This window comes from Sardina pilchardus, chromosome 1, assembly GCF_963854185.1.
Source record: "Sardina pilchardus chromosome 1, fSarPil1.1, whole genome shotgun sequence".
Taxonomy (NCBI): domain Eukaryota; kingdom Metazoa; phylum Chordata; class Actinopteri; order Clupeiformes; family Clupeidae; genus Sardina; species Sardina pilchardus.
Window position 1 is genome coordinate 46747475 of NC_084994.1, and position 27117 is coordinate 46774591.

The following is a 27117-nucleotide window of genomic DNA, read 5'->3' on the forward strand; positions in this document are numbered from 1 at the left end:
ACAGGCCCTGTGTCTTATTACTCTTCTCTTCACAGACAAATAAAGGTCTGTGAGTTCTGTGAATCGGAGTATATTTATATAACGCTGGCGCCGCTCGCCATTGATCATGCCTGTGCGGAGCGTCCGAGGCCAGACAAATGTGTTTTGATTACCGTGATTGTTAAACGGCGGGTAATTGTTCCAAGTGGCTTCTTGCGTAGCAAGGAACGTCTCACAACTGCATGGCCTTGAATCGAATTGAGATTTAATGAAACCACACGAGTCTAATCATTTGGTCAATATGGCGACTGACCAATAAGACGTTTGTTCACCTGACTTTGACAGGCACCGGCACTGGAAAGTCCATTGGCTACGTTGTGGTCACGCTTTGTGTTTTCTCAGGTTTGCTGTATAGCCTTATTGAATTTCTGCTGCTTTGTCTCTCAGTTGATTGAGAACAGGCAGTCTGATGGCAGTGTGAGTTTTGGCACGGCCTTAAAGGCCTCTTGGCACATGCAGTGACCCTGTATGCCGCAGCTGAAATCAAGGTGCTGCCCTCCCCCTCGTTTTCTCTCTGTCCCCCCCCCCCTCTCTCTCTCCCCCCTCTCTCTCTCTCCCCCCCCTCTCTCTCTCTCCCCCCCTCTGTCCCTCTCTCCCTCTCTGTCTCTCTCTCGCTCTGTTTCTCTCTCTCTCTGTTAGCATTTAGGCGCTGGCTCCTTGCGGAGCAGTTGTTAGCGCTGGTGCTGCTTGCTCAGATCTGCCTCAACACTCCTCTGACTCCTCTCACCCCTGTCAGCACTGCCCTGCGTGCGCATTAGCACGTCGGCCAGGCCAAAGACACGCTAACACCACCACCACCACCACCACCACCACCAACACCACATCTCCGGCCAGATCTCTTGTCAGCTGAATATCTGGTGCCAACACCACCACCACCAGCACCACTACCAACTGTGCAAATGGGGATTGAGAGGGACCAGCATGAGCAAATATCACTCTTTAAATTACGTTTCTACATTTTGGAGGGACAGGACTGCTTGCTATATACTGTATTGAATTCCCAGACTTGTTCAGTGTCCAGAGTGTGTTGGCATGAGACATCGTAAGGCATATTACCTTTTCCAATCCCTGACCCAGCAGCGGCTTTCGGCTTTATATAGCTCGGCGAAAAATGGCAGAATTAAGCCTAGTGTACATAACCTTTGCCTCTGACTGTGGAACTGTGACCGTGTGGATTGAAATGCCAGTAGATATCAACCTTCAAACACCTTCCCTCCCCACTCCCTGAGGCGCCCCTGCTTGTTTAAAATCATTCTGCCAAAGGCGGGTCTGGTAGAACTAGTCTTTTACTGTAATGGACGCCACTGAGTTAATGGTGTGGAGGAGTGGAGGAGGAAGGGGAGACTCATGGCTATATATTCCTGTGGTCAATATTCTCCCGCTTCCTCCAACTGTCACCCCACCAGAGAGAGAGAGAGAGAGAGAGAGAGAGAGAGAGAGAGAGGGGAAGACCGTTAGTTAGCTTCTGTTATCTCAGGAGACGGTGAAGATCATGGCTGGTCAGAGGGTTGGGGCTAGAGGCTAATAGAAGCAATAAAGCACACATAGAGATCACACACACACACACAATATGTTTAGCAGCACAGCAACCATTTCAGTGTAGCCCAAGGCTCGTCCGGCGTTGTGCCCTGTGCTCCAGAGAGACTAGGGTCTCTCGCTCACTCTGCCGTGTTCTTCCACAAACCGCCCTCAGCGCCACACTTCCCAGCAGAAGCGCTCGCCTTTACAGCTCGCCGCTCCAGACACTATCTATCTGACCTCACCAAATACCTCCAGTTCCTAGAATAGCCACGTCTGAGGCCAGCAAATATAAACCAAAACTGTTTACGGAGATGAACGCGGAGTCATGCGCATCACCATGTTTCTGTGTGTGTGCTGTCCACACTTGATAAACAATTAAAGAAGTAAATAAGCAGCAATTGATCATGGCTCTAGGAGGCCAAGCCCAAGGGTTTTATTTCACCTTCACTGATTCGCCATCCGACAAGCGTGGCATTTGGGAGCCATCGAGGCGGGGCAGTTAATTAACAGCCAGTGCTGTAATAAGGCTTCTGTGAAATGGGATCTTCCTCCTCCTCCTCCTCCTCCTCTCCAGCAGTGATTCAGACACCGACACGTGCACCTGGAAAGAGATATAAGCGCGCCGATAATTGAAAGCCTGCCCGTGTGATGGCGAGCTAAATTAAACGCTCACTCGTTTATATTAGCTGTGCAACGGAGGGGAACTGATATTGGCCAAATGCACGTTATTTTTTAACGTTGGTTGGACAGAGATGTCTGCCAAATGGCGTAACCATAACCATAGAATCATGTTAGTCATTTCAGGCATGGTGACTAACATAGGATGTCTGCCATTTAATGTTTCCATATTGATGTTGATTTTTTTCTAGTTTTATTAAATGGTAATTCACGTGCAGGTGTGGTTGACCTCATGGGTGGTCATTTGCTGTCGGTGATTAACAGACTGTAAAGGGTTTATTTTTCCTGAAGCTTGGCTGTTCCATTCTTCCTCTTCTGACGTGAGCGCTCTCGCTGTTTTTGTGTTCTCTTGGCTCAGAGTTTTCTGTGCAGATGCTCGTGAATTCTTCTGTTATTTACTGACTGAAACGGCTCAGCGCCAGCCTCAAGTTTTGTCTGCCGAGACCTGCCTGACCTCAGTGTCAGCTATGCCTGCTACCACTTGTGACGATGCCTGTCCAATGGCTGTCCTCCCTTGCAAAGTTTTTGACTCCCTTGAGCCCGTGAGAACGGCCTGGAGCGTTCAGGGCCTTGAACGCCGCCGTTGGGTTTTGCCGAAGGAAAAAGTGACGCAGGTGGCTTGTATTTCTCCTCTCTTTTCCGTGTGGAAGTCGACGGGTCGTTCGGGAGCGTTGCCGAGCCCTCGGCTGATTGCGTGCCTGAGTTTGGGGAAAGCCGCGGTCCAAACGAGGCTGGCTGATGCGAAGGAGCCCTGATTAGGCCATGAGTCACTGCTCTTAATGTCAGCTCCGGTTTTATCTGGGTTTTGTCATGAAGTTTCGCGAGTTGCGTTTTTTTGGGATGTTGTTGTTGTTGTGGACCGTTTTTGGAGAGAAGTCAGTGTTGTTGCTTTGATAGCTGAATGGTGTTTGTGTGTGTTGGAATGTGTGCACATAAACACATAAACACAAGGACATTGTCCAAGCTTATCAAATATTTGCATTTTAATCAACAGTTGCATCCGTGCATTCAGCTGTGAATTTCTGGATGCGCCATGAGCCAAAAATTGTGCACAAGCCAGACTAAGTCCTAAACACATTATGCGTATGCAGGCACGCACACATCCTTGCATACTCACTCACTCACTCACTCACTCACTCACTCACTCACTCACTCACTCACTCACATACACACACAGAGGATGGCAGTTTGTGTGTGGCACACTAATGAAGACTGATCACTTGAGTGTATGGATTGTGAGAGCCTCCTCTCTCAGAACACCTCGTATGTGGGGGCAGTGGGCGGGGGGGGGTTGGTTAGTGGCGGCAGGGCGGCAGAAGGGCTTTGAAGTCTCAGCTGTGCCACACGCTCCGTGGGCACCTCGCATGCCAGCCGCCTGGCATCCGTGCCATCCCAGCACGAGGCGTGGACGGGTGAACCCACAGCGTCGTATGTCAAGCGGGCAGGCCGCGACCCCTGACCCCTTCTGTCTGATTCCACCGCAATGTCCGTGTGTCATCGTTCGGTGCCTAATTGGCACCGCCGCGGCGTCTATAATTGGTCCCTTAGCATGCGTTCATTTGTGCCAACCAAATCTGTGCTTGTTTTGCGCGGTGTTTGCGCTGTTTGCGTGTTTGTAATGCGCGCTGTCGTTCCTGTTGCCCCCGCTGCAGTGCCCAGAGCCGTGGCACCGTCCCAGAGAATTTACATTTAAATGAGCGCAGCGCAATAGAACAGACTCGACCTGAAGGGCCATTCATAGCTGTGCCCCAGAGACAGGTTAAAAAAAAAACATGTCTGCGATGGCTCTTATTTTTCTTAACGTGCACACAAATATAGAAGCAGTGATCCAGCGGGGTCTGTGTCAATTAGAAAGAAGTGCAACAGGAGATGTGGGGCGACAGGGGACAGGTGTGTGTGTTTGTGTGTGTGTGTGTGTGTGTGTGTGTGTGTGTGTGTGTGTGTGTGTGTGTGTGTGTGTGTGTGTGTGTGTGTGTGTGTGTGTGTAGAAGCTTTCTTTATCGACAGTCTCGCGCCACACCCAGTCACCTCAAGCCTCCCTTGGGTGCCGGTAGAGCCATGTTTAATTTATTATGATTATGTCATTACAGCCCCCTCTGAGTGTTCCCTTGGAAACGGTCTCCTGCGCTCACTCTCTTTCTTTCTTTCTCTCTCTCTCTCTCTCTCTTTATGTCTTTCTTTCTATCTCTCTGCTTATCTTTCTTTCTCTCTCTCTCTCTCTCTCTCTCTCTTTATGTCTTCCTTTCTATCTCTCTGCTGATCTTTCTTTCTCCCTCTCTCTCTCTTTCTTTCTCTCTCTCTCTCTCTCTCGCTCCCTCTCTCTCCCAGGGAGTAGATATTTGACCCTAAAGATACTGAGAATGCATTCAAGCATAACTGTCTGACGCACCAATCTAAATTAATACAGAAGTTTACACAGAGAAAGAGAGAGAGAGAGACAGAGAGAGAGATCAGAGAGAGAGAGAGACCACTGGCGCTAATGCACATTAAACTATCAGCATGCGCGTGTGTTCATTGTGTTGTGGTGCACGTAAACAGATGCATACAAATATATGCGTCATGTGTGGACACACACACTCAAACCCCACAGACACAGACAGACATGCACAATACACACTCATCACTTAGAACTGTGCAGTAATATACTGAGCTTGCTGAACCACATGCAAATGCAAACACACACACATGCGCACACACACACACACACGCGCGCGCGCGCGCGCGCGCACACACACACACACACATGCGCACACACACAGTGTCACATACAATTTTGACTCTAGCACACACATTATACACTGTGTGTGTTATGTGTGTGTGTGTGTGTGTGTGTGTGTGTGTGTGTCTGGCAGTGTATGTCCGTATGTGTGTGCAAAAGAAAGGCCATCCGAGTGTGACTAAGCTCTCCAGCAAGTCCCCCTTAAATCGGATTAAATGCCACACTCTCTTTTCTCTGACCCTCGCTCAACACTCTGAGGCGCTGAGGAATTCCCACCAGGGAACGAGCTTACGGAGATGACACTCCCTAATATGAGGAAGACGAGTGTCTGTGTCTGTGTGAGGCCCCATCTCCCCCCACCTCCCCTCCCCCACACGCCGTGTCCACTGCTGCCCAAGCCCAGACACCTCTTCCTCGTCTGCGAAGAACAGAGGCTCGTCTGAAACCGGATTGTCGCCCGGGCAATAAGCTGCCGGGGTCACGGGCGCGGAACGCCGGATTGATTGTGGCAGGAATCTAACGCGGCTCTCAGCAGCAGTTTTTATGATGCCCTCTCCTCCTCCCGCCCCTTTAATGGGCCTGTGTGTGTGTGTGTGTGTGTGTGTGTGTGTGTGTGTGTGTGTGGGTGTGTGGCTCCCTCACAGCATGGCTGACTGTCTGATCTCCTCATTGCTCATACACACACACACACACACACACACACACACACACACACACACACATAACACACGTGTCTGACCAGTGACGTGGATGACGCATATTTCTCTTAGCATCTTAACAGGATGAGGAATGATGGTATGCAGACATCCATACCACTGCATCCAATTATGGGACTAAGCACACACAGGATGCACAACAGTGCACACATGAGCTGCACGTCATGTGTGAATGGGATTATTTGCACAGCCCTTGTATGTGAGAACACAATCATATGATCCCTGCATGTAATGTTTAGATAGGTCCGTCTCTGTTGACCCTCCCTAAGTACATTGCATGTGGACAGGAGATGTGCATACAGTATGGCTCAGTCCTCCAGTCAGGGCCTCTAGAGAGCTGCAGAGGACACTGGGTGTGCTTAATGTCTGATCCGTAATGTAAACAGTTTGTTATGCTCTCCGTCCCATGAGATATGGCTGAACAATGCAGGTGTCTTTCTACAGCGTGCCAAATGAATGTACTTTCATTAAAACTCCAGACTGTTCCATTGCAATGCTTGACTGACCATTTCACAAAATTATCATTTTCATTTACTCAGGTGATTATCAAGGCACTAACTGTCACTTGCATAAGACCATTTTTACAATTAAATGAATCCAAGAATGAAATGGTTACCTCTGTCTTCACTTTCACTCTAATGGAAAGTCAGATTGGATACTATGATTAGATGATCTAGCGCAACAGCATCTGAATTCATTACTCGTCGTTTTATTTCGTTCAGATTAAATAATCCCTTCACTTTTGTCCTCTCGTAGTTGGGATCGTTCCTTGAATCATCATCACACTTCTAGTCACTGCCATTGGCGTTGTGTTGTAATGTTCCCTTTACTCAAGTGTGCCATCAAAAATGTGTAACTCCGCTTCAGTTCTCGAACTTTGGCAAATAGTCTTTTGCTAGAGGAGGAGCACCACTCTCTCTTTTGTATTTTTTTTTCCAAAGCGTGCAACAGCACACAGTGTGACTTTATTCAGGTGACAGAGAACTGAAGTCCTACAGATCTAGGTCTCAGAGTCCTTCTAATCTACCTCTAGCACTCCTGTGTGCACTGCAGGGCATCACGAGTAATGAAATAAGAGTGGAGTGTCTCAGTAAAGCTGAGGTGTTGCCCAGAGAGGCTCAGTACTGAGAGATGCTGGGTCAGTTAGTTTTGAATAATTTTGCCAGTACAGATGCCACAAATGTAAAGATTGAGAATATTTCAAGCAAGGATGTACAGTAATGGTATGCAATTGATTGCCATTGAGACGCGTCACCATACAGCTGCTTTGCATTAATTGCATTCAGCAAGAGTGTGAAGTCTCACAAATTAAGTGTTTGAGTGACCGATGGCAAACATGCAGTCAACTATTTTGGAATGTGTGCCTTTTTGTAAATCTTTTGCACTCATTGTAGATTTAGACTTGGGCAGATTATCTGCTTGTAGAGAGTACATTGGATTTCCTTGACCTTTTGAAAGAAATACATTTTAAACATGTAATGATACATTGCAAAGTAGTAGTGGATGCTTTGAACGAGGAGGAATTGAGTTGCATGTAACGTGACGCCACACCACATCAGGAAGTGGACAAAATCAGTGATCTCAGCCTCATAGCCCATAGTTACCAATAGGCCTCAGATTTCACCAAGGAGACAAGTCTGACTCATGGTGGTTTCAGGTGGGGTTTCTATGGGTTCATCAGGGTTTACCATAGGGGTTATTAGATTTGAAATGTCACCAAGGCCTACAAATGTACTGTAGGTGTAATATTAATATAAAGAGGTCCATTTGTGTGTTATCAGATGATTGGCATGAGTGAGATGAGCAACATCAAGTCAAACAGGAAGCTGGAATAATGCTCACTGAAATACTACAGGCCTCACACCTTCAGTACCATCCTAGAGAAGCCATCCTAAAGCCATCCTTGTTTTGACAAGGACTAGTTGTAAAATGGCTGAAATGTTGTTTAGCCCACTGTAGGGGCTTGTATTTGCATGGGCTTAAGAAGAGCTATTATGTGGATCTGTGTATTGTTTGCATGGGCATGTACAGTATGTGTTGATGAGTCACCTTTTGTGTTTTTGCATGTTGACAACTTTTACAGTCATACTGTATGCATGCATATGCCGTTGTCAGGATGTTGCAGGCTAAGTTCTGCTATGAAGGATTGTACCAGGATTGCATCTCCTTCTATCTCAGTATCTATCTGATGATTACACCGTGCTTTTTCTTATTGTAACAATATGCAAGCTAAACAGCCAGTTAGAGCAACTCTTTTCCCGACATCTCTGACGCGGCCACAAACTGGTCAGTCGAGGTCCGTCTGTATGGTGGAACTGTGCACACTGCACCGGTCAGAGCTACAGATGCTCATCGACTGGCCAGACGTTATCAGACCTCCGACCGTCAGCTCGTTGTACGGTCCTTATTTGATGGACCTACTTGAGTTTCACAGCACTGGTTCATACGTGTTTAGCATGTTGTTCCTGTCTACATAACAGTTCTTTAAGTAGGTCTTCTGAATCGGTTACTTCTTTAAGTGAAATAGTTCCTCACAGACAGACAGACTTATCGAAGGTCCAAAGAATCTTTTCACTTGTGACAAAAGCCTATCGGGAAGGAATGGTGAAATGTGTTTTGTAACACCATTCAAGGCTTTAACAGGGTGGGTTGCTCGGAGCTTAATCTTTTGCTGTATTTAATTAAACGCGACACACCGGCTAACATTAATGCAGCCCAGTCTCAACAGCAACCCTGCTATTCAGGGAGTCAGGGCCGCCTCGGTTTTTTAGTGAAACGAAAGCCGAGAGCTCTCCAGCGAGCGAATATAAATGTGTGCAGGGATCCGGCATTCATCACCTGCGGCCTCTTTTGTTTGAGCCGGGCATTGGGCGCACCATGAAAGGTTTCCCGTGATAGAGACGCCCACGAACCGAGCATTATTCAGACCCGTAAAGGCGCTGTCACACTCAAGCGATGTCCCCCCTCCTTTCTCATCGGGGTAACACATGTTATCTGAAAGGCTTTGGCCTCGTTTAACCAACGATTTCGGTGGCATTGATGGAAGGGTGCAATTTCTTTGGGGAACTAACGGGAGCTGCCGCCCTTTGTGACATATTGGGGCATTGTTGGAAACATTATAGGAACATTATAGGAGCTTTAAAATTGTATTTGGTGGGCCACTGCAAGAGTTGACAGGTGAAAGAAAGAAACTATTTAGTGCTCTTGGGAGAATCCAAGAGATTTAATGACCATTGATTTCCAAATCCACATTAAACTGTCACCTCTGCATAATAATTCCTCCTGCCCCGCAAGTGAAATCATGATAAGGTCACCAGCGGAGCATCCCACTCATGTCGGCCCCGGCAAAAGTCACTCTGACATTTTCTGATCCTCTTGTTTGACCAAGCGGATGTGCCTCGCATAGGAAGATGCCGCATGGGCACAGAAAGTCTCGGCTCGTCTTTCCACGCCAGGGTGGACAAATCAAGTTCACCAGGATTCTCTGATCAGGATCCGGGTCATTTAAGTGTAGTGTGTACAGTGCACACGTTCGTCTTGGTAGTTAAACATTGATTATGTACTTATATTGTATATTTTGGCGTCTTAAAATGATGTACACAGAGTGATGCTAAAACGCACTCATTATAGTCACTATACCTTTGCAAACTCGGCTTTGTGTTTTGGAATGTAAAAACTTTACTGCCAGACAAAGTTAAGTAGAGCTCCCTTTAGAGTTTTTAAATGCGGTCGTTATTCCTCTTCAGTTGTGAGTTTTTGTTTCTCAGAAAAGAAAATGACAGCATTGTGTACTCTCCACACGATAGGGCAGACTCATTATAACCTCAGCTTGAGCTTTCTCAAATATTGACTGGCGTCTCTCTCTCTCTCTCTCTCTTCTCTCTTTCTCTCAAATTTAGACTAACTTTGCAGTCATTTTGTGTCAGTTCAGCCAACATTCCATTCCTTAGCCTCCTCCGCTGTTTACAATGAAACAAATCCTCCCATCATTTGCTTTAATTAAAAAGCTCACAAAGAACGCGCCTGTGATGTTGGATGAGTTCCAGTGATGGGTGACCCTCTTGGGTTTGATTTTTTAAAATTATTATTATTGTGGCTGCACATTTCTCCTCTTTCTCTCTCCCCTCTCGCTCTGTCTTTCTCTCTCTCTTTCTCTCTCTCTCTCTATTTATTTCTCTCTTTCTTGCTCACATCCCACTCCCTCTTCTGCTGATGGCAGGTTGGAAAGATCTATCGACCAACGAATGGATGTCCTGAGCGAGGCTCTTTGGTTGGGGGGGGGTGGGTGGGGGGTGTTGGGTAGAGGGGAAGCTTGGCTCAAGTCACTGTTTATGAATCATTCTTATTTACGACCCTGGCTGTTTGCAATATCGGCGGCACCTTGAGTTATGGGGGGCGTTTAGGTATCCGTGGGGGCTCCACTGGCGAGAAGTAGCTGACGGGGGTGATTTGCTGTGATTTCTGCGTTGTTATTAAGCATTAGCCTTGGGGACAGCCAGACTCTAAAATGGCCTCCGGCTCACAGGAACATACCCGACTGGGTTAGTTTGGTGAAAGATTGCATGGGAGATGTAGTCTTGAGACTATAGTCCTATATGAATACAGTATATTAGGATGCTAAACGTAATTGCCTTCAAATGAATGTGCATCTGGTGCTGCCTTGCTCATGGCTATATCGATGAGGTCTCTCACCTGGACATTGTGTTGAGGAGCCTCTAACAGTGTACACATCCTCGTGCCTCGCCAGGAGGCTCCCCCAACAACAACAGCAACAACTACGTTTTGAATGAAAAAAAAAATGATTTACTGAACTTTGATATGAAACTACTGTAGGTGAAACATTGTGCTTTAAACAAAACTTGACATGACTTATATCTCTTACCTGTGATTGTGATGACCCTGTATCATTCATAGTTCTAATCGAAAAAACTTTCTCTCTCTCTCTCTCTTCCTCTTTGTTTTTCAGTTTGCTGTTTCGTGGTTCACAAGCGCTGCCATGAATTTGTCACATTCTGCTGCCCTGGAGCGGACAAGGGTCCGGACACAGACGTGAGTAGACCTCTCCTGGCCGGCGGCCACCATTCACATGGGATTCATTGTGTTGATTATTTACAGTGTGGCCCGCTGATGCAGCATCCATCACCACATATGACTCACATAGGCCTCGCTGTGCCCCAGAAGGCACGGTTTCACTAGACCACAACGCTCTGGGTTACAGTGCCAATAAAAATGGCAGGTTTAGTCTCTCCAGTGGTCACTTAGCTTTCAGCTTTCTCTCTCTGTACATGAACGGGTTGTGTCAATACAAAACAAAGACCTATTGTAATTGTGTTCAAAATATGGCTCAGATCAGATATGCACACCCAATATGCGCCATTCAATTCCTAATTGATATACTCCTAACTGTATGATTGTGCAATATCTCACACCCGAATGTGTGATCCAGGATTTTAGCTGGGTGTGTGAGATTAATACCTCCAGCAGGTGGCTAGCTTGCTCATTCCCATCCATCACAGGCCACTCAGTCTGAGTGAAATCACAGGCCCACTTGGCAGACTCTCCCTGGGGTAAAGCAGAGAGGAGAGCAGGGCCTTGGACTCGGAGTCCTCCGCCGCACCTCTTCATCTGCCCTGCTAGCGTGTAACCCAGGCCAAAGCCATCGATATCTCAAAGTTGCGACACTACCATTGACTCCCGTGTACAAACAATGGCGGCACATCCGGTATGTCATGGTCGTTGAAAGGAACTATTCTCATTGAGAATGAAAGAATATCTCAGGTGTTATAATAAGACTTTTTTTACATGACTTATGGTCGTGTGCATAACAATGCATTTTCATTGAGTAATATATGTATGTGGAAATGCAGTTTATAGTAATTTTCAGTGAGATTTTCCGCTGCACCTCTCCGCCTGCTCTGCTAGCGTATAACTGTAACCCAGGCTACCTGGCTAACGCCGTGTGCCGTGGGCAGCTGCTCTTTGTCGAGCCAGACACAGTAACGGAGATCAAAGCCGTGGTCGCTGGTCGGCCTGGCCGGCCGCCTGCCTGTAGCCTCGCAGGCCCCAGCATCTGGTGTGGGCATTAGCGGGCATGTGGAAAAGAAAGTGCACAGATCCCCCTCGTCCTGGCCCAGCACGAGCTCTCACGAGTCCCTGCGCTTTTCCTTCATGTACTGTACAATTTCATCTCTCTGTCTGGAACGTGACGCGGCCAAACCCTTATCCGTTTGAAAACCATCACTCGCTGTGGAAAAGAGTTAACATGGGAATGGTCCGCTTTATGCTCTCCATTAGCAATCATGGAAACGAAGTTAGTGTGAAAATTCTAAATGTCATTTCAGCATCATGTTTGTCTAACGAGATGTTTATAAATCAACTTTCACTCCAGTCCAGTCTGTCTCAGGCTTAGTGTAGTCTCTAAACTTTAGCCTCATATCGCCTGATCCCTCATCGTACCGCAGAAAAACAGCACATCGTTTGCATAGTTGTTAATACAGTACTGTGCACACGCCTAAATATAGTGCAGTATATTAAAAGTTAACATTGCCTGCTTTTCCCCAAATGTCACTGCAGTATGATATTAAAGTGCATTGTGTTTGCATGCACGCACACACACACACACACACACACACACACACACACACACGTTATTTCATAATTCCAACTCCTTTGTGCTGCCATGGTGTGCCCCTCAGGCTCTGCCCCCACCCCCCCTCCCTCGCTGCTTGGCGACGGCTGGCACGTAACTGGATATAATGTCAGCATGTCACTCAAGCTGCTCTGTCATGCCCCAGCTGTTTTTAGAACACGCGGTGCGTAGATGACACCCAAGTTGTAACGCTGGAATAGTTTTGCTCCGAAAGGATTTCGACTCTGCGGGGATCTGCGGCCCAGTCTTCAGCCCCAGCGGGCCACAGGTCTCTCTGACGCTCAACGTTTATTTTTTTTCCCCACTACAATCCCCATCCCAATAGATATGAATAGGCCTCATTGTCTCTGTGTGGGCTCCAGGCACCACTGGCCGCCATTGATTTTTATATCCGCAATTTTCTCCCAAACTGACTTACGGACCACATCCTCTTTGTTGGTCAAAAGGGAATAAACACATTAAGTCAATTCACAGACTCCCGTTGGCAGGCCAGAAGCTTGTTTTTGTTTGCTTAATTGTGTTTCAGTAAATGGCTACCTTGTGCCAGAAGCTTCCTCATTAAATGCTTCCCGTCACATCCTTACGGGTCCCTCCGTCATCTGCCAGGCTCAGGGTACTCGCCGTACCGCCTAAGTCCTACACACACACACACACACACACACACACACACAGCACAAAGGTTGCCATGGGCAACACATGGAAATCGTGACCCTCCATCATTTGGGAATCGGGAGTTGTGTGTGTAATTAGGCGGGGTACTGTGTTGGTTCGCTCTGCCGTGTCTTTGAAATGAAAAATAAAAAAGTGTCATCAGGGTACTGTTAAGAAAAAAAAAACTGGCAAAAGCGACAGCGGAGAATGCCATGATCACAGGAATCGGTGTTTCCATATCAACAAACTAGAAGTTTACTCCGCAAACACCGATCTGTTTTGTTGATCTCTTCTCTCGTGTGTCACAACATGAAATAGCACCTTTTTTCAATGACTTTTTCTCGAAAAAAACAGCTTTTAGTCAGCATAATATGTAAATGACACGAGAGATAAAAGTTGTACTGACAGACAAGCACCCCTGCGGAGCAAGCAGAGTTCAGTCAACGCTACATGATTACTGTCAACACAACAGGAGCAGCTGAAGCTAAGAGGACATCTAGCTGTTAGCTTCACCCAGTTTGTTGCCTTGGAGAACCTAAATAGGATAGTCTAGTCAGGTCCAAGTGCCCACCAGGACTAAGACTCAAATCCCCCATTCCCCACGGGGACCCAGGTTCGAATCCCTAATATCCTGTTCCCACCCCATTTCTCTCTCCCACTTACTTCCTGTCACACTTCACTGTCCTATCCAAATATAGGGAAAAGCTCAAAAAATATACTTTAAAAGAAATGAAGCAGATGGTCTGTCTGTTGACTCTGAGGCTACTGTAGGCCTGAGGTCAGGACAACACTGTGAGTTAGGAGTCAATCTTTTTGGCCTGCGCTAATTGAGAAAGCCGACCCCTGCCATCTAAGGAAGCCATAAACTGTTGCTGAAATGAGGCCCCCCTCTTAATCTCGTTGTCACAAAATGTCACGGTTTGAAGAAGAAATTAAAGGAAAAAAAGTTAAGTTGGTCCGGTGTGTGAAAGTGAAAGCCTCACTGTGAGTTAGTCATATACATAGACTGCTTTTGGTATCGCGCACACACGCACAGTGATTTAGTAAATCGCTTTGAAAGGTGATACTTTGTCATCAGTATCATAAAAGCTCCTGTATCTCTGTAGCGAATACTGCCCTCAACTGGCGCCCATAAATCTCCATTTAAAACCCCGAGCTCATTTCCACTCTCTGGGTCTCTGGCGCGTTCGGTGTGTGTGTGTGTGTGTTCCTGGTGTCCAGCCCAGAGGGTGGCGGAGGGGGCCGAGGGTAAGCTGATCCTCCTGGCTAGACGACAAGTGCTCTGTCCATCTCGTTCTGCTGTGATGTAATATGGGCCCAGCACCTCTCCCCTGCACCCCTGCACCCTCCTCCCTCCTCCTCCGCTCACCCCATTCTGTTGCGCGTGTGCTTTTAGTGCGGGCAGAAATACTGCCTGTGCCCGGCCACCCGCCCTCCTCGCTGACGGGGGAACCTGATGCCCCCTTTTTTTATGCTTAGCACCACTGTTTTTATTTTGGCGTTTCGGTGTTGACATGTTCGAGTGACACGGCTCGCTGTTCCTGCCTGACGGAGGTGGGGGTGGGGGGTGGCTGCCACTGTGGGCCACATCAGGGGGCATGCACCTACGCGCATATATCTGCTCAAATTCTACCTCTCTCACTCCACCTCCATCTCTCTCTCTCTCTCTCTCTCTCTCAGTCTCAGTCTCAGGATCTTTCTGCCTCTCATTGTGTGTTCTTTGTGTGAGCTCTTCCTGTCACGTATGGCTTCTCTGTGTCTGTTTCTCTAATCAACATTCACATGCACGATAGAATAACACACACGTGAGAGGGCCAAATTGGCTCTGAAATATCTCTTAAGTGTGGTCGCTGTGGTCTCCCACTTCAGTTACCTCCTCCTGTCCTTGAGAAGAAGCCATTTGAGGCTTTCACGCTAGCGAAAAGCCAACAAAAATCAAGCACTTCATCAGAGGTTGTGCGGAAAAACACATTAGAGAAGTTCTCAGTGTGAAGAGTGTATTGTATCTCCGGAGACAAACACTCTGACAGCACATCAGGCCATTCATTTGGGCAATGATGAAGTTGATCCCCACAGTAAGGGCAGGAGCACGTGCTGAGATTCTAGTCTTCTCCAGTTTGGCACTCGTGACTACACACAAGAGAGCCAGTGAATCACTCACCCTAACTAATATATATAAACCCAACGACATCAACCCTCACAGGCTCTTTGCCGAATCCTAAAGGAGCATGCAGATGCCGAGTGATGGCCCACATAACATATTGTAGTTGGGGTTTTGGCCCCCCGGAGACATGCCCACTCAGTCATTACAGGACACGTCATATTTCAAGGCTGCCGAGTTGTGTTTGGTAATGAACTCATCGATCGAGCCTCTCCAGACTTTGTCTCAGAACGCGTTATGAAAAAAAGCATTGTGTTCTTTTTCAGACTCAGAAATTAGTCATGTGTGCTGTGTATCAAGAGCGTGTGCCGGATGAGATCGATTTTTCAGCTCTCTCTTACCATATTCATCAATTTCTGACAGAGCCTAGAGAAAGACATTACTTTCGTTCATGCAGTAAACTTGTCAGAACTTGACAAAAACTAATGTGTACTTTTCAGTAAGTCTTCACATGCAAGTCGGTGTTCGCACACTTCTAACAGAGAGCAAACTAACTAACAGGGTGGAAAACTACAGTAACAGGGTTGTGAACAGAGTAAGATGCCTCCCTTTTAAATTGCATGGCCACATCTGTTGCCGTATTGATTAATGCGATGTTATGAATCAGTGCCCTCGGCGTCATCCTTCTCGCTCACTCTCTTTATCGTCTAAAACCCTGGCCTCGGGGCAGATGATGGACGGCACATTTGCCATTTAAAATAATCCCAGTGCTAATCCCTGTGCGATCCCCCCTCCCGTTCCAAAGTCAGACACCGGGCCCAGTGGAACAGCGTGAGGCCCGGAGAGATGAGAAGTAGCTTGGCCGGGTTTTCCCATGGACTCCAGACCAGTGGCGCAAACGCACGGAGCAAACACGACACTGCAGTTTATTTTCCTGCCCTCTCCCAAGTTTCCAGAATAACATTCCGGTTGATTTGTTATGCCCAGCAACACAAGATAGGATAGCAGGTCTAATAAAAATTCGAGTGGGAAGAGCCGTCACTATTCCGGTTATAGTCGTCAAGGAATATGCTGTTGCCCTAGAGCTGCCAGTGTGCGCTATTTGTTTAGTCATCGTGCTCAACTTTGCGACACCTGACACCGTGAGCTGGTTATACGTCATGATTTTATGACAATTTCATAGGCAGTGATTTGGGGCTCCTCAAGAGGTTTCCTGGGATTTCCACACGAATAGAGCTCTAACTTGGTATATGGTCCAAAGGTGAGCTCGATTTAGACACCATATTTATAGTGCTCTGGACCAGACGCTCTCAGCAAGACAAGATCCCCTCCTCCTCCTCCTCCTCCTTCTCCTTCTCCTACAGTACCTGCCAAGCACCCCCACCTCACACATGCACTCTCTCTCTCTCACACACACACACACACACACACACACACACAGGCACACACACACACACACACACACACACACACACACACAGTCGGAGGAGGGCTTTGACAGCAGCGGCGATGATGAGTGGGTCTCCTCGTGGTCGGAGCCCTGTGGGGACTGGGTGAGCCGTGCCTCGTCTGCAGCCATGAATCATGTCCGAGCAGCCCCCTTCCGTGCTAATGATGGCTTGGCTCCTGCAGGAGGACACCATCAAACCTGGCTGATTGGGCAGCTTTAACCCTCAGCGGTGTTTGATTAAGGGGGTCTGAGCGGCAGGGTGGCATGGGCCTGATAATGGAGAGGTTGGGGCCCCGCGAGGACACTGTGGGCTTTGATTGAAGGTGTGGGATGGATGGATGGCGCTCTCGCTGAGGATTATAGGGAAAGGCAAAGGGCAAGGGAACAGAGCCTGATCATTTGTTCCAGTCTGAGCCAGATAGCTGTAGCTGCTCTGTGATAAATCACTCTAGATATTGGACATACAGTGCAGGGTGTTTCTTTCTGTCGTTTTTATCAGGGCGCACAGCCCTCTCAGTTAAACATCCAGTGACATAATTCAGCATTCATTCATAGTAATCATCCACAGTAAACATCCATAGTAATCATCCATACGTTTGACTAACAAGAGAATATAGAGATTAATGATCATTTGATAATGACCGTTGTCCTGATTTCGATGATGAGGATTCCTGCCTTCACCATGAAGCCATATTCCACTGAGCGCACATGTGGCATAACATTATGGATATCCACACTTGGAAATGATGACCAGTGGCTTCTCAGCTGGACCCAAACCTGTTGAGTTAAAGGAGGACATGCCACTCACTCCAAATACATCTCTTTTTCTTTCTCTCCTCTGCTCTCTCTCTCTCTCTTTCTCTCTCTCCATCCCTCCCTCTGTAGCTCGTCAAACGAGAGGCCTCAGTGGAGACGGCGTTGCTGCTGGCCTGATCCAGGGCCTTGTAATTGGATGCATACACGGCTCATTGATTTTATTACAGCTCCATTAGCTTCTTCAGAGAGGCCCTTGCCGGATCTTGAGCTGGTTGATAATGCAAGCTCCCCCTTCTCCTCCCTCAAACCCCACAGATTCCCCATCTCTCTCTCTCTCTCTCTCTCTCTCTCTCTCAGTATCATGAACTTAATGCTTTTCCATGCTGTATTTTGGAGATGCATCAGGTGTTTTTTTTTTTTCTGGGTGCTTCAAACTTCCAGATGGACCTCATTTCTCTCTCTGTGAGCCAAGTTTTTTTTTTTTTGCGTACTTGTGTGAAACAAATCTGTGCATCCAAAATAAACACACCACGGTGCTACAGTGAGACCATAAGGAGGAAGCACATGATCCGTGGCCTGATTCAGACGCAGGCACGTGCCCCTGTCTGAACCCCCCTGATTATCCCAGACTGATGCCGCTGTGTTTGCTCATTGTAAACACAATCAAGGGGTCATGACCTCTCAACACCTGTCCTCTCCATTGTTGATTCCTCCGTCCCTTGAGCCTTGGCCTTCCCCTTGACCTCATCTGAATGCAGTTATGTGCACAACAAGCTGGAGTCACAGTCATGCCGTTCGGCTTACGCAAGGAGATGACATCAGCCCCACTAGCCCTCTCCCTCAGCACCTCTCTCCGCCCCCGACCCGCCGCTCTGACGAATGTCAGCATGTTTGGGCGCCCGAGGGGTAGAGCGTGTGGCGTGTGGCGCGGAGGGGTTGGCGGCGGCGCTCGTGTTGTGACCGTGCGAGGAGCGAAAGGTGCCGTGTCTGAGTCACTGAGTCATCAGAATCTGTACGGAGGAGATGAAGTGTGCGGAGCGTCCTCTTCTCTTCTTTTCCCCTCCTGCTCCCGTCGCTCTTCTGATGCAGGACTGGCCTCCTGGTCAGAGCATCTTGCAGGATTGTTGTGAGGTCAGGGGTCAGGACTGATGTCCCTCATCCAGACACTCATCTTGTGTTCTTTTGACTCATGTTGCTGTTATCATTTCCCACATGCAAGACTGTGGCATTTGTTCTAATGCCTAAAGTAAAATTTGGCCGCATTGCCTTGGAAATGAATCCTTTGGCAGTGATGCCAGATGATGCAAGGATAGGACTACAGTGTATGTATGTTTTCCTTGTATCAGTCCAGTGACCCAATGCTCTGCGTGCTGCCTTTGTGCTCTGACCGGGGGTGTGTGAGGAGTGGACGCTGCGCCCACTTCAGCAGGACGTCAGAGTCGAGAGTGTGATCGGGTTCAGCCAGCTGCTGCTCAGTGTGTGAACTGTCCAGCGAGATGTTGTAAGATGTTGAAAAGAACAACGCCGAGAGGTCTTATCTGTTATCTCTCTGTCTTTCCCACACAATTCTCCCTTTCCCCATCCAATTATAAGTTTTGGTGCTTAAAAAATCCATCCAAGAAAAGTAAAAACTCCCTTGTAATATTATGAAGGCAGCAAGAACTCCAGAATTCTGTATGTGTTTGTGTGTGACGGCAACTTTTCCCTCCTGACTCCTGATTGCGTTCCCCTGAGCAATTTAGCAGGTATTTCTGCCGATACATCCGGGTACGCTTACAATCTAACCTCATCATCGGCCAATTTGGGAGATAATGCCTGTGAATGGAGCTAATGTAATTGGATCTGTGGCTGCGGTGGGCTTTCCGTAGTGAGGCAGTGGCCGAGCGGCTGGCTGGGCTGGGCTGGTGTGGCCTAGGCCTGACAAACTCCCAGCAGGACGCCTAATCTGGAGAACGCCCCTGGGACATTATGGAATCTTTGTCCTCTTTGCATACACGTAGACATATAGAAACACACACACTGTCTCTCTCTCTCTCTTTCTTGCTCACACACACATGCACACACACACACACACTCTCTCTCTCTCTCTCGCTCTCTCTCTCACTCACACACACACATACACACACAAACACTGTCTGTCTCTCTCTCTCTCTCTCGCTCACACACACACACAGGGCGGAGATTTTTGTATAGATTTCTGTCTCTTCTGCATTTTCCCTCACAAGTGTTATCTTGCAGGATGACTAAATGCTTGCAGAGGGGAGTTTACATGCGCTCTTGACCCGGGGTCACCCTGCTGCACGCAGTGGAAACACTTACCAGCTGATGCCACCCCAGATAGACTGAAGACCAAGAGCTCAAAAGAAAGCACATGCTTTAGTGGAGAGATGAAGAGAGAAAGTGCTCCAGCGTCATTCTTTGCCCCCCTCTGGAAATAATCCCAGTTTGGGTCCAACGCCAGGGCAAATTTGTTGCATTTGATCATTTTAAGCTCAGATCAAGTCGGAGGATGCTAATCTCCTGGAAGACTGCAGGCCGGGAGTGTGTGTGTGTGTGTGTGTGTGTGCGTCGGGGGCCTCAGGGGGCTACTGACCAAGGTGGTCAAGCAGAGATGCTTTTTGTCTCCTTAAGGTGGCCAGTCAAGTCGGTCCAGCCTGGCCAGCCTGGCCTTATCAGTCCACCGACCTGGGTCTCTAAGAGGATGTGCTTTTCCTGTGAAAGCATTTGTGACTGAGTTGTGAGCTGTTGTGCATTTGCTAAACATTGGGATTTTGAGTGAGGCTTCATATCCTCCTCATTCTTTTCACAAACGGTTACATGGATCTAAACTTCGACTTCAGTATGAAAAAAGATATATATTTTTTCAGCAGGGGAAGCATATAACATTCAGTTAATGAACGCTTCCATTCCTCATGGTGCAATCATGAACAGTTTTATGAGTCTCTCAGCCTCTGCAGCGAAGTGTGTTTTAAACCCCCAGCTTCATGAATTCCTGAAGCAAGAGACTTTGGGGAATTTGACTGCAGGTCCAGAAACCTCTCTAATTGACTCTCCCTCACCCTCACCAAAAGCACTCGGATTTCTCCAGACAGGCCGGGCTTCAGAGGGTACAGCCACCATTGTTGGTTTAAGATTCATTTAATAAGACTGAGCGGATTTGGCTCTGATCTGCTCGCGATATTAAAATGGCAGCGCCGCTCACCTAGCTCGTGTTCAGAATTTGGCCGCCGTGACCTTTTCGAAAAAGGGATTTGTTTAATGAAGCCAAATTTACATCCAGGGAGAGATGTTTAAAAGACACGTCTTTTTGCGGCAGCGCTGGCTGTACTCATTGTGTGTTTCCATGGGAATGTTTCTTTTAATGGAGCTTTTGTTTAAAAATGTGTTTTAAAGCAGTTGCTGATACGGAGTGTTGCATACCTGTCTGTGGCAGAGCTCTGTCTGACCTTTCGGATTGAATTAATGTTGTTTAAAGGGTCGACTCTCCATGAAGACATTCCGAAAAGATTTGGTCTGTTATATCACAACCACATTACAACCGCATCACAAGATGACTATTGCTCTATTAATCATTTGTATTTATTTTTTTTAGGCAATATGACTTTGCTATAAACGGTCATGTTTGTGGATGTCATTGTAAGCGCAAATATAAACATGAACATAAACATTATGTATATAGTACCACTCCAGTGTGTATGTCGTCTTTTTAAAGTGTCTTTAATTCTATAGTTTATACTACAGGCCACCTTGCCAGAATCCTTTTGTGCTGCAATAGTCTCTTACCAGGCGTTTTGCTGAAGAATGCCTTGGTGAACCACGCACTCATCTCTGTTCTCTTTGGCTGGGCCTTGGCAAACCAGGCACTCATCGTTGTTCTCTTTGGCTGGGCCATGAAAGCCAGCTACTGCTCCCACATCCTCTAGTGTATTGTTTCATTAAAACGCAATCAAGGCCCATTCTTGATGCCATACTCCTTGGCATCTCTCTGAAGCCCTGCCAGAAGAAATGCGTGGTCTGTTTTCTTTCTCGGACAAATGTCACAAACTTTTTATATTTAGTTCAAAGGCAAGATAAATTAGGCAGCCATGTTTTTTGCTACTATTTGTTACCGAACATGAATGAACATGACGCCCTTCAGCCTTGAGTGTCCACTGGCTTCCCTGAAGTCAAATGGCATTAATTATTTATCACTTGCTTATGCTCTCTCTCTCTCTCTCTCCCTCCCTCTCTCTCTCTCTCTCTCTCCCTCTCCCTCTCTCTCTCTCTCTCTCCCTCCCTCTCTCTCTGGCGTGACTGCTGGAATGTGTGTCCGATTACAAATGGGGATTCAGAACCTTTTCACTCCTCTGTTTCCAAGGCAGCAGAACCCCGAGGCTGCCAGTTGCACTACAGAAACAACAGCAGTCCAGATTCGGATTCTCTTGCGACTTGTGTGGCGTCCAGCTTCCACTTTGTTTACCTTTTCCCACATGCACTTATGCTCTGATTTCAGACTCCACTTCTCTAGTGCTTTAGCAGTTAGATTTCATAAACATGAACAAGCTTTTGTCAGTCAGATGTAAGCTAGAGTCAGCAGCAAACCCAAACAATTGGGGGAAACATGCTGAAACTGGCAGAATTTCTGAATTCTTTGTCTGCAATCATGGTTTTTCATTATTTTTCAGCCACATAAATAGTCAGTACTCAGGAACATAGAAAATAATCTGTCCTCCTCTCAAGCTAATCATGGCTGCCACTAGACCGACTGTATTTAGCAGATATTTTGGAAGTGTGTGTGTGTGTGTGTGTATCAAATGAAAGCAACAGCCACAACCTTGCTACCCTGGAGCCACAATGGAAGATCTGGGTCACTCTGTCAGTGAGGTCTGGCGAGGCATGCGGTGTCAGCAGGCGGCCATCATTAGGGAACTGTTTTTAGGAACAGGTGAAGTGTGGGCTCCATTAGCCCATTCTGTCAGAGATGTTCACCGCTGCCGTCACTGCTGCCGTCAGACATCTCCTGAATCTCTGGCTCGTTAGAGCGAGAATACCATCTTGTTTTAAAAAATCTGGGTCGGCATTGCGGGAAAGCATACCCCTGCTGTACACTTGGGAGTCAGGTAAATCTGGCAAAGTGGTGAGGAGACTGTCGTTTGAGGTGACCTGGATTTGATCTCGAAAGCCTCTCTGCTAACAAAAGTGGGTGCTCACCTTTGAGATTTCAAATGATAGCGTTTGATGTGTGAGAGCGGTCTTGGATTCTGAAGAGGACAGATGTATTTCTGTAAGGGCTTATGGGGGATTTGTTAGACCTTTCCTCTGAGAAACGGGAACATGACCCGACGCCCTCCACCTTGACCAGTTCATCTTGTGCCCGCCTCTATTCCCCCTCCCCTCTGTGCCCACCTCCTGAGATTCCCAGCAGCAGTGCCCTGGTATGGCATGGGCATGCACCTGCTATCCGAGCTGAGGCCGGCAAACCGCACCCCTGCTCTTCCTCTGGAACACAGAGCTCCATAAGGCTGTATTTACGAGCCCAATCGTTTACGAGGCCAATCATTTCCTTCAGCGCCAAAGAGCTCTCTTCAGGGGGGTTTGCAAGCATGAGTCCCCCCCCCCCACCCTCTCCCCTCCCCCCGCCCGCCTGTCAGTTGGTGAGGAGGGAAGGATCCTTGCACAGGGGGAGTCCCCCGCGTGTACAAGATGAAACGGCGAGCCAAAGAGACGGGGGAAATAATTTAAGGGGCTATAAATAGACACGGCCCCCTGGATAAACGATAGCGCGGTTAGGTTTAATCTGTCCTGCGTCAACACCCCCACCCCAAAACCACAGAGTTCACATGGACCCTTGAGTCTGGGGGGGGGGGGGGCTGGAGCAGGCCGGGTGGCATTGCTAACAAACAACGGCTAAGCCTGCGGGCTTTGGAAAGGTCACTGCTAGCCTCAGCAATAAAAGCAATTACAGGCTAGCGTCTGAGTCTCGGGCAGCTTTTCGGGAAGCTACTGCTGTCGTTTAGATTGGTGTGCCATTCTCAAAAATACCGGCCTCGTTGTCATGCACTCTGGAACTGCACAGTGGCGTCCTAACTCTATTGGCATGCCTCTCTTAATTCAGTGGCTCCCTTCTTGATGCTTCACCCTAAAAAACATTTATCCAGAACCCCTTTTCCCTTTGAGTGCTTTTCTTCCAAAAAAACCAAACCTCTCCCTTTGAGTGTTCTCCTCCCTGAGCATTGCTGTGCTGGGAATCTGTTGCTCTGTATCGGTGTGTGAAAGTGAAAGATGACGTCGCGCTCATTCGCCATTTAGCCTCCGCGGGGCAGCGGGAGCTCGTCGGGCTCGTCGCTGTCGGGATGCCAGATGGGAGGAAGTGACTTTAGCCTCGGGACTGGAGCGGCGCGCGCCGGCTCTCGCTTGCCAAATGTCAGCGCCCCAGTGAGGGGGCAGAGCATAGAGGGGGAATTTGGGGGATTGATACCTGCGGGGCTCTCTGTGTGTCGGGTGTTGTGGCCCTGGCCGGGTACCTCCCAGCGGGGACCTGACTGCGTCACTCGGGATCCCTGAGGGCACCTGGGGGAACGCCGGGCCCCTCGTACCCACCTGTGCCACCGTCTGGTGGCTCTGCACCTCAGGACGCTTCTCGTCTGTCGAGCCTGATTAGGAAGCTGCCAGGGCAGTGTTCCGGGCAAGCATGACTTGACACTGCCGTTGTGTTGTTGAGGGGGAACGCAGCCTTATTGAATCTTCCGTGGTAAACTGATATACGGATTTCAGCGCCTAGAAATACCTGACACTCTTTGAAGAGCTGTTGTAGGAAGAAATATTGGAAGGAGGTTTTTTTAGCAGTTGCATTTCAGACTATAGAGGAATCAGCTCACTAATTCTGGGTTTCTAAGTGACAAAAGAGGCCAACAGGTAGAACCAGTTACGCAAGATTTTCTGAGTTAAAGTTTCGTCTATTAAGGGGCTCGTTTGTCCAGGACAGTTATCAAATGGAGATCAGCGCAGCAGTGGAGGTGACATGTGATTCTTGTTTGGTTAGCACGGTTAATGAGGATGCATACCTTAAACCACCCAAGTGTTGCAGTGGACCATTTGCACTCTAATACCATTCACACTAATGTGATCATCCTGGACAGTTATGCAGCATTTTGATTAGTTTATACTGAATTATGTGTAAAGGCACTCAGTGGTACTCAATGTAGAGTCAGTGAGGTTACGACATAATGAAACGGTGCACCCAGTTCAATTGGATTGAAATGGACTGAATGGCAGCGAGTTTTAATCAAATGATGGAGTCGGCAAATGGAATTGATCTGGGTAGCTGTGGTGCGTTGGGACACCATTGATGTGTTTTTTTGTTTTTGTTTATTCTTAATTCATCCTGTGTTGAGTCTGGTGCTCCCTAAGCCTCAGGACAGGCTCACAGTGTGCCAAACCAGTTTCCTCCCGTCCTGCTCCACACAAATGAGCAGCCTAGAAACTGTCAGTACTCTGAGGACACAGTAATCTATAGACTAATCTTTTGCCCCAATTTTTGTTTGCGTGAAGCACAAAAGTAATATTTTTCAATAACCAGCGATGTGTGAATTTCCAATAAAATCCATACTGTAGAATTGTTTTTTGGGGGGTATTTATGAGGACACGACTCTGTAGATATTCGAGCCAATTACTCGGGTTATCTCATTCGTCTGAGGCAAAAATAATCAACATATCCATGGCAACCACTACCAAGATCAAAACAACACCACTCGATAATCTCAAGAACCCTCGTACAATGCCCCCTTTGCCTTTGGTTACTCTTGTAGTCTGCAGGCTAATTATGACAATTATTTTTGGTCTTTTTTTGTCATCGCTGTTTATTTTTAGCTAACAAGCACAACAAAAACACTTAATAATGCAGCGATGATGCTTCACTGCAACGCTGAGGCAAACTGTTCCAAGGCAAGACCGTGGTGGAAATCAGATGTGACATTCTAATTTAATTACGCTGCCTTCGTGCCACAGATGCCGTGTCTTCAGAGGAGGCTCTTTCCCGGTTTCCTCTCGTAGGCGTAGGTATGACCAGACACGGCAGGTCATTATTAGACTGTGCCGTTGAATACAGAGGAGAGGTGCTGCTCAACAACGGTCATTCTTTGCAGGATGTTTTATTTCTGTTGTTTAAAGAACACTTATTTCTGTTTTTTTTTAAAACAACACTTTTGACATGGGATGGTAACCGAGACACCTACATGTTTTGCCACCTACTGGCAAAACATTACAAGTTCAAAGGAGGCTTTGCTCTCTTTGAGCCAGACTGGCCTTTCTCACCCTGTGTTGAATCTCCCTGCTTATAACTATTATCAGATTTGAGGGAGAAATCGGTTCCGTTTCCCTTGTGTGTGTGTGTGTGTGTGTGTGTGTGTGTAATGAGGACCCGGCAGGCCAGGATTGGGCTAGCAGAGCTATCTTTAGTTCCCCCACGTGTCGTCCTTGCCCCCCACCCCACCCCACCCAACTTGTCTCTGTCTCACAGTGACGGCCACCTGCAGTGTAACATGCCCATCCATCAGCCACACGCATTCTCAGCCATCTCTCTTTCTCTCTCTCTCTCTTTCGCTCTCTCTCTCGCTGTGTGTGTGTGTGTGTGTACCAACACTTTAGAGTAGTGGGATGTGTGTACGCTTGTGTCTTGAGGTTGGATGCAGGATTGATCTCCACTGGCTACCCTTAGCTGCCTGCATCGAATTCAAGTCACTACAGTAATTTACCACATATAAGCCGCAGGACAGTATTTTATGCAAGTTAAAAGAAAGAAAATTATATTAACACCATATTAACTGCCCCCCTGTATTAACCTCATCGCTGAAGAAATTTAGCAAAATCGATATATAAGCTGCGGCTAATCGTCGGGAAATTACGGGTAATGCCTGCAAACTGATTGCAGGGTTTGCCGCCACTTGCTTAAATGCTCTCATAAAGGTGTGTGTTACTCTGTGGCCTCTGTGCTCCTCCAAAGAGCGTCGTCTGCCAGTGCCACTGCCTCCCTGTCTGTCTTCAAGAAGCTCTGAAAATGTGGAGTGAGTGTGTTGGAGTAATACGTAATAAAAAAACAGCTACAAAATAAGTAAAAAGCAAATAAATAATGCTAAATAGAGAGGTCACTTACATGAGCAAGGACTATGGCCTCCTATTATCTGAGTTGAGTGTTTGAATGGAGAGACGGATGAAATGATTTGTGTATCTCTGTTTAAGTGGGAGCTAACATGTAGGTCAGATGGTAACAGTGTGTGTTCTCCATACGCTGGGTGAGTGGTGTCCTTGCAGATAGACATGGCTTTCTTTAACAACAGCAAATATGTCGGTAAGGCTACTGAACTTCCACTCCCACCATTACGCTGGCCGTGGAAACATTCACCATTTTTAAAAGTGCATTTTTCCTCTGTGAAAGTGAGCTTTTCATACCAGCAGATGATAGAAAAGGTCAGCACAGCCTCAGTAAAAGCTCTGTAAAACAAGGTCAGTCGGGGTTTTTTTTTTTGGAATTTAGCAAGTTTCCTGAGTGCAAGGAGTCGTTGTTGGCCTCTCTTACACACAGAAGCAGCGTTAAGGTCCAATTTAAGTCCGTTATCAGTCAAGGTGCCCAGATACAGTATGTGTACCATGTCTATGTCCTGGCCCTTGATAACACTACTACAGGGGACACTGGGAAGGCATCTGAAATCAATGGAGTTCGATTTATATGTAGGTTTTAGATTAGATTGCAATATGCGCCATTTGAATGTCTAGCTGTTTCCCTTCAAGGCCATAAACACTGCATGATTTGAAGTGATATGATGACTATGGCACAGATGTGAAAATAGGTGTAGAAATTGG

The 27117-nt window shown here is 47.5% G+C and overlaps 1 protein-coding gene across 1 annotated transcript in view; it reads left to right on the forward strand.

Annotated features, from left to right (window-relative positions):
- The window catches only part of prkcaa (protein kinase C, alpha, a), a 159969-nt gene that overhangs the window by 40971 nt on the left and 91881 nt on the right, over window positions 1-27117 (forward strand). Inside the window, exon 3 of the mRNA XM_062546456.1 lies at window positions 10640-10722. Coding sequence (XP_062402440.1) covers window positions 10640-10722 — 83 coding nt within the window. The remainder of the gene's footprint in view (window positions 1-10639; window positions 10723-27117) is intronic.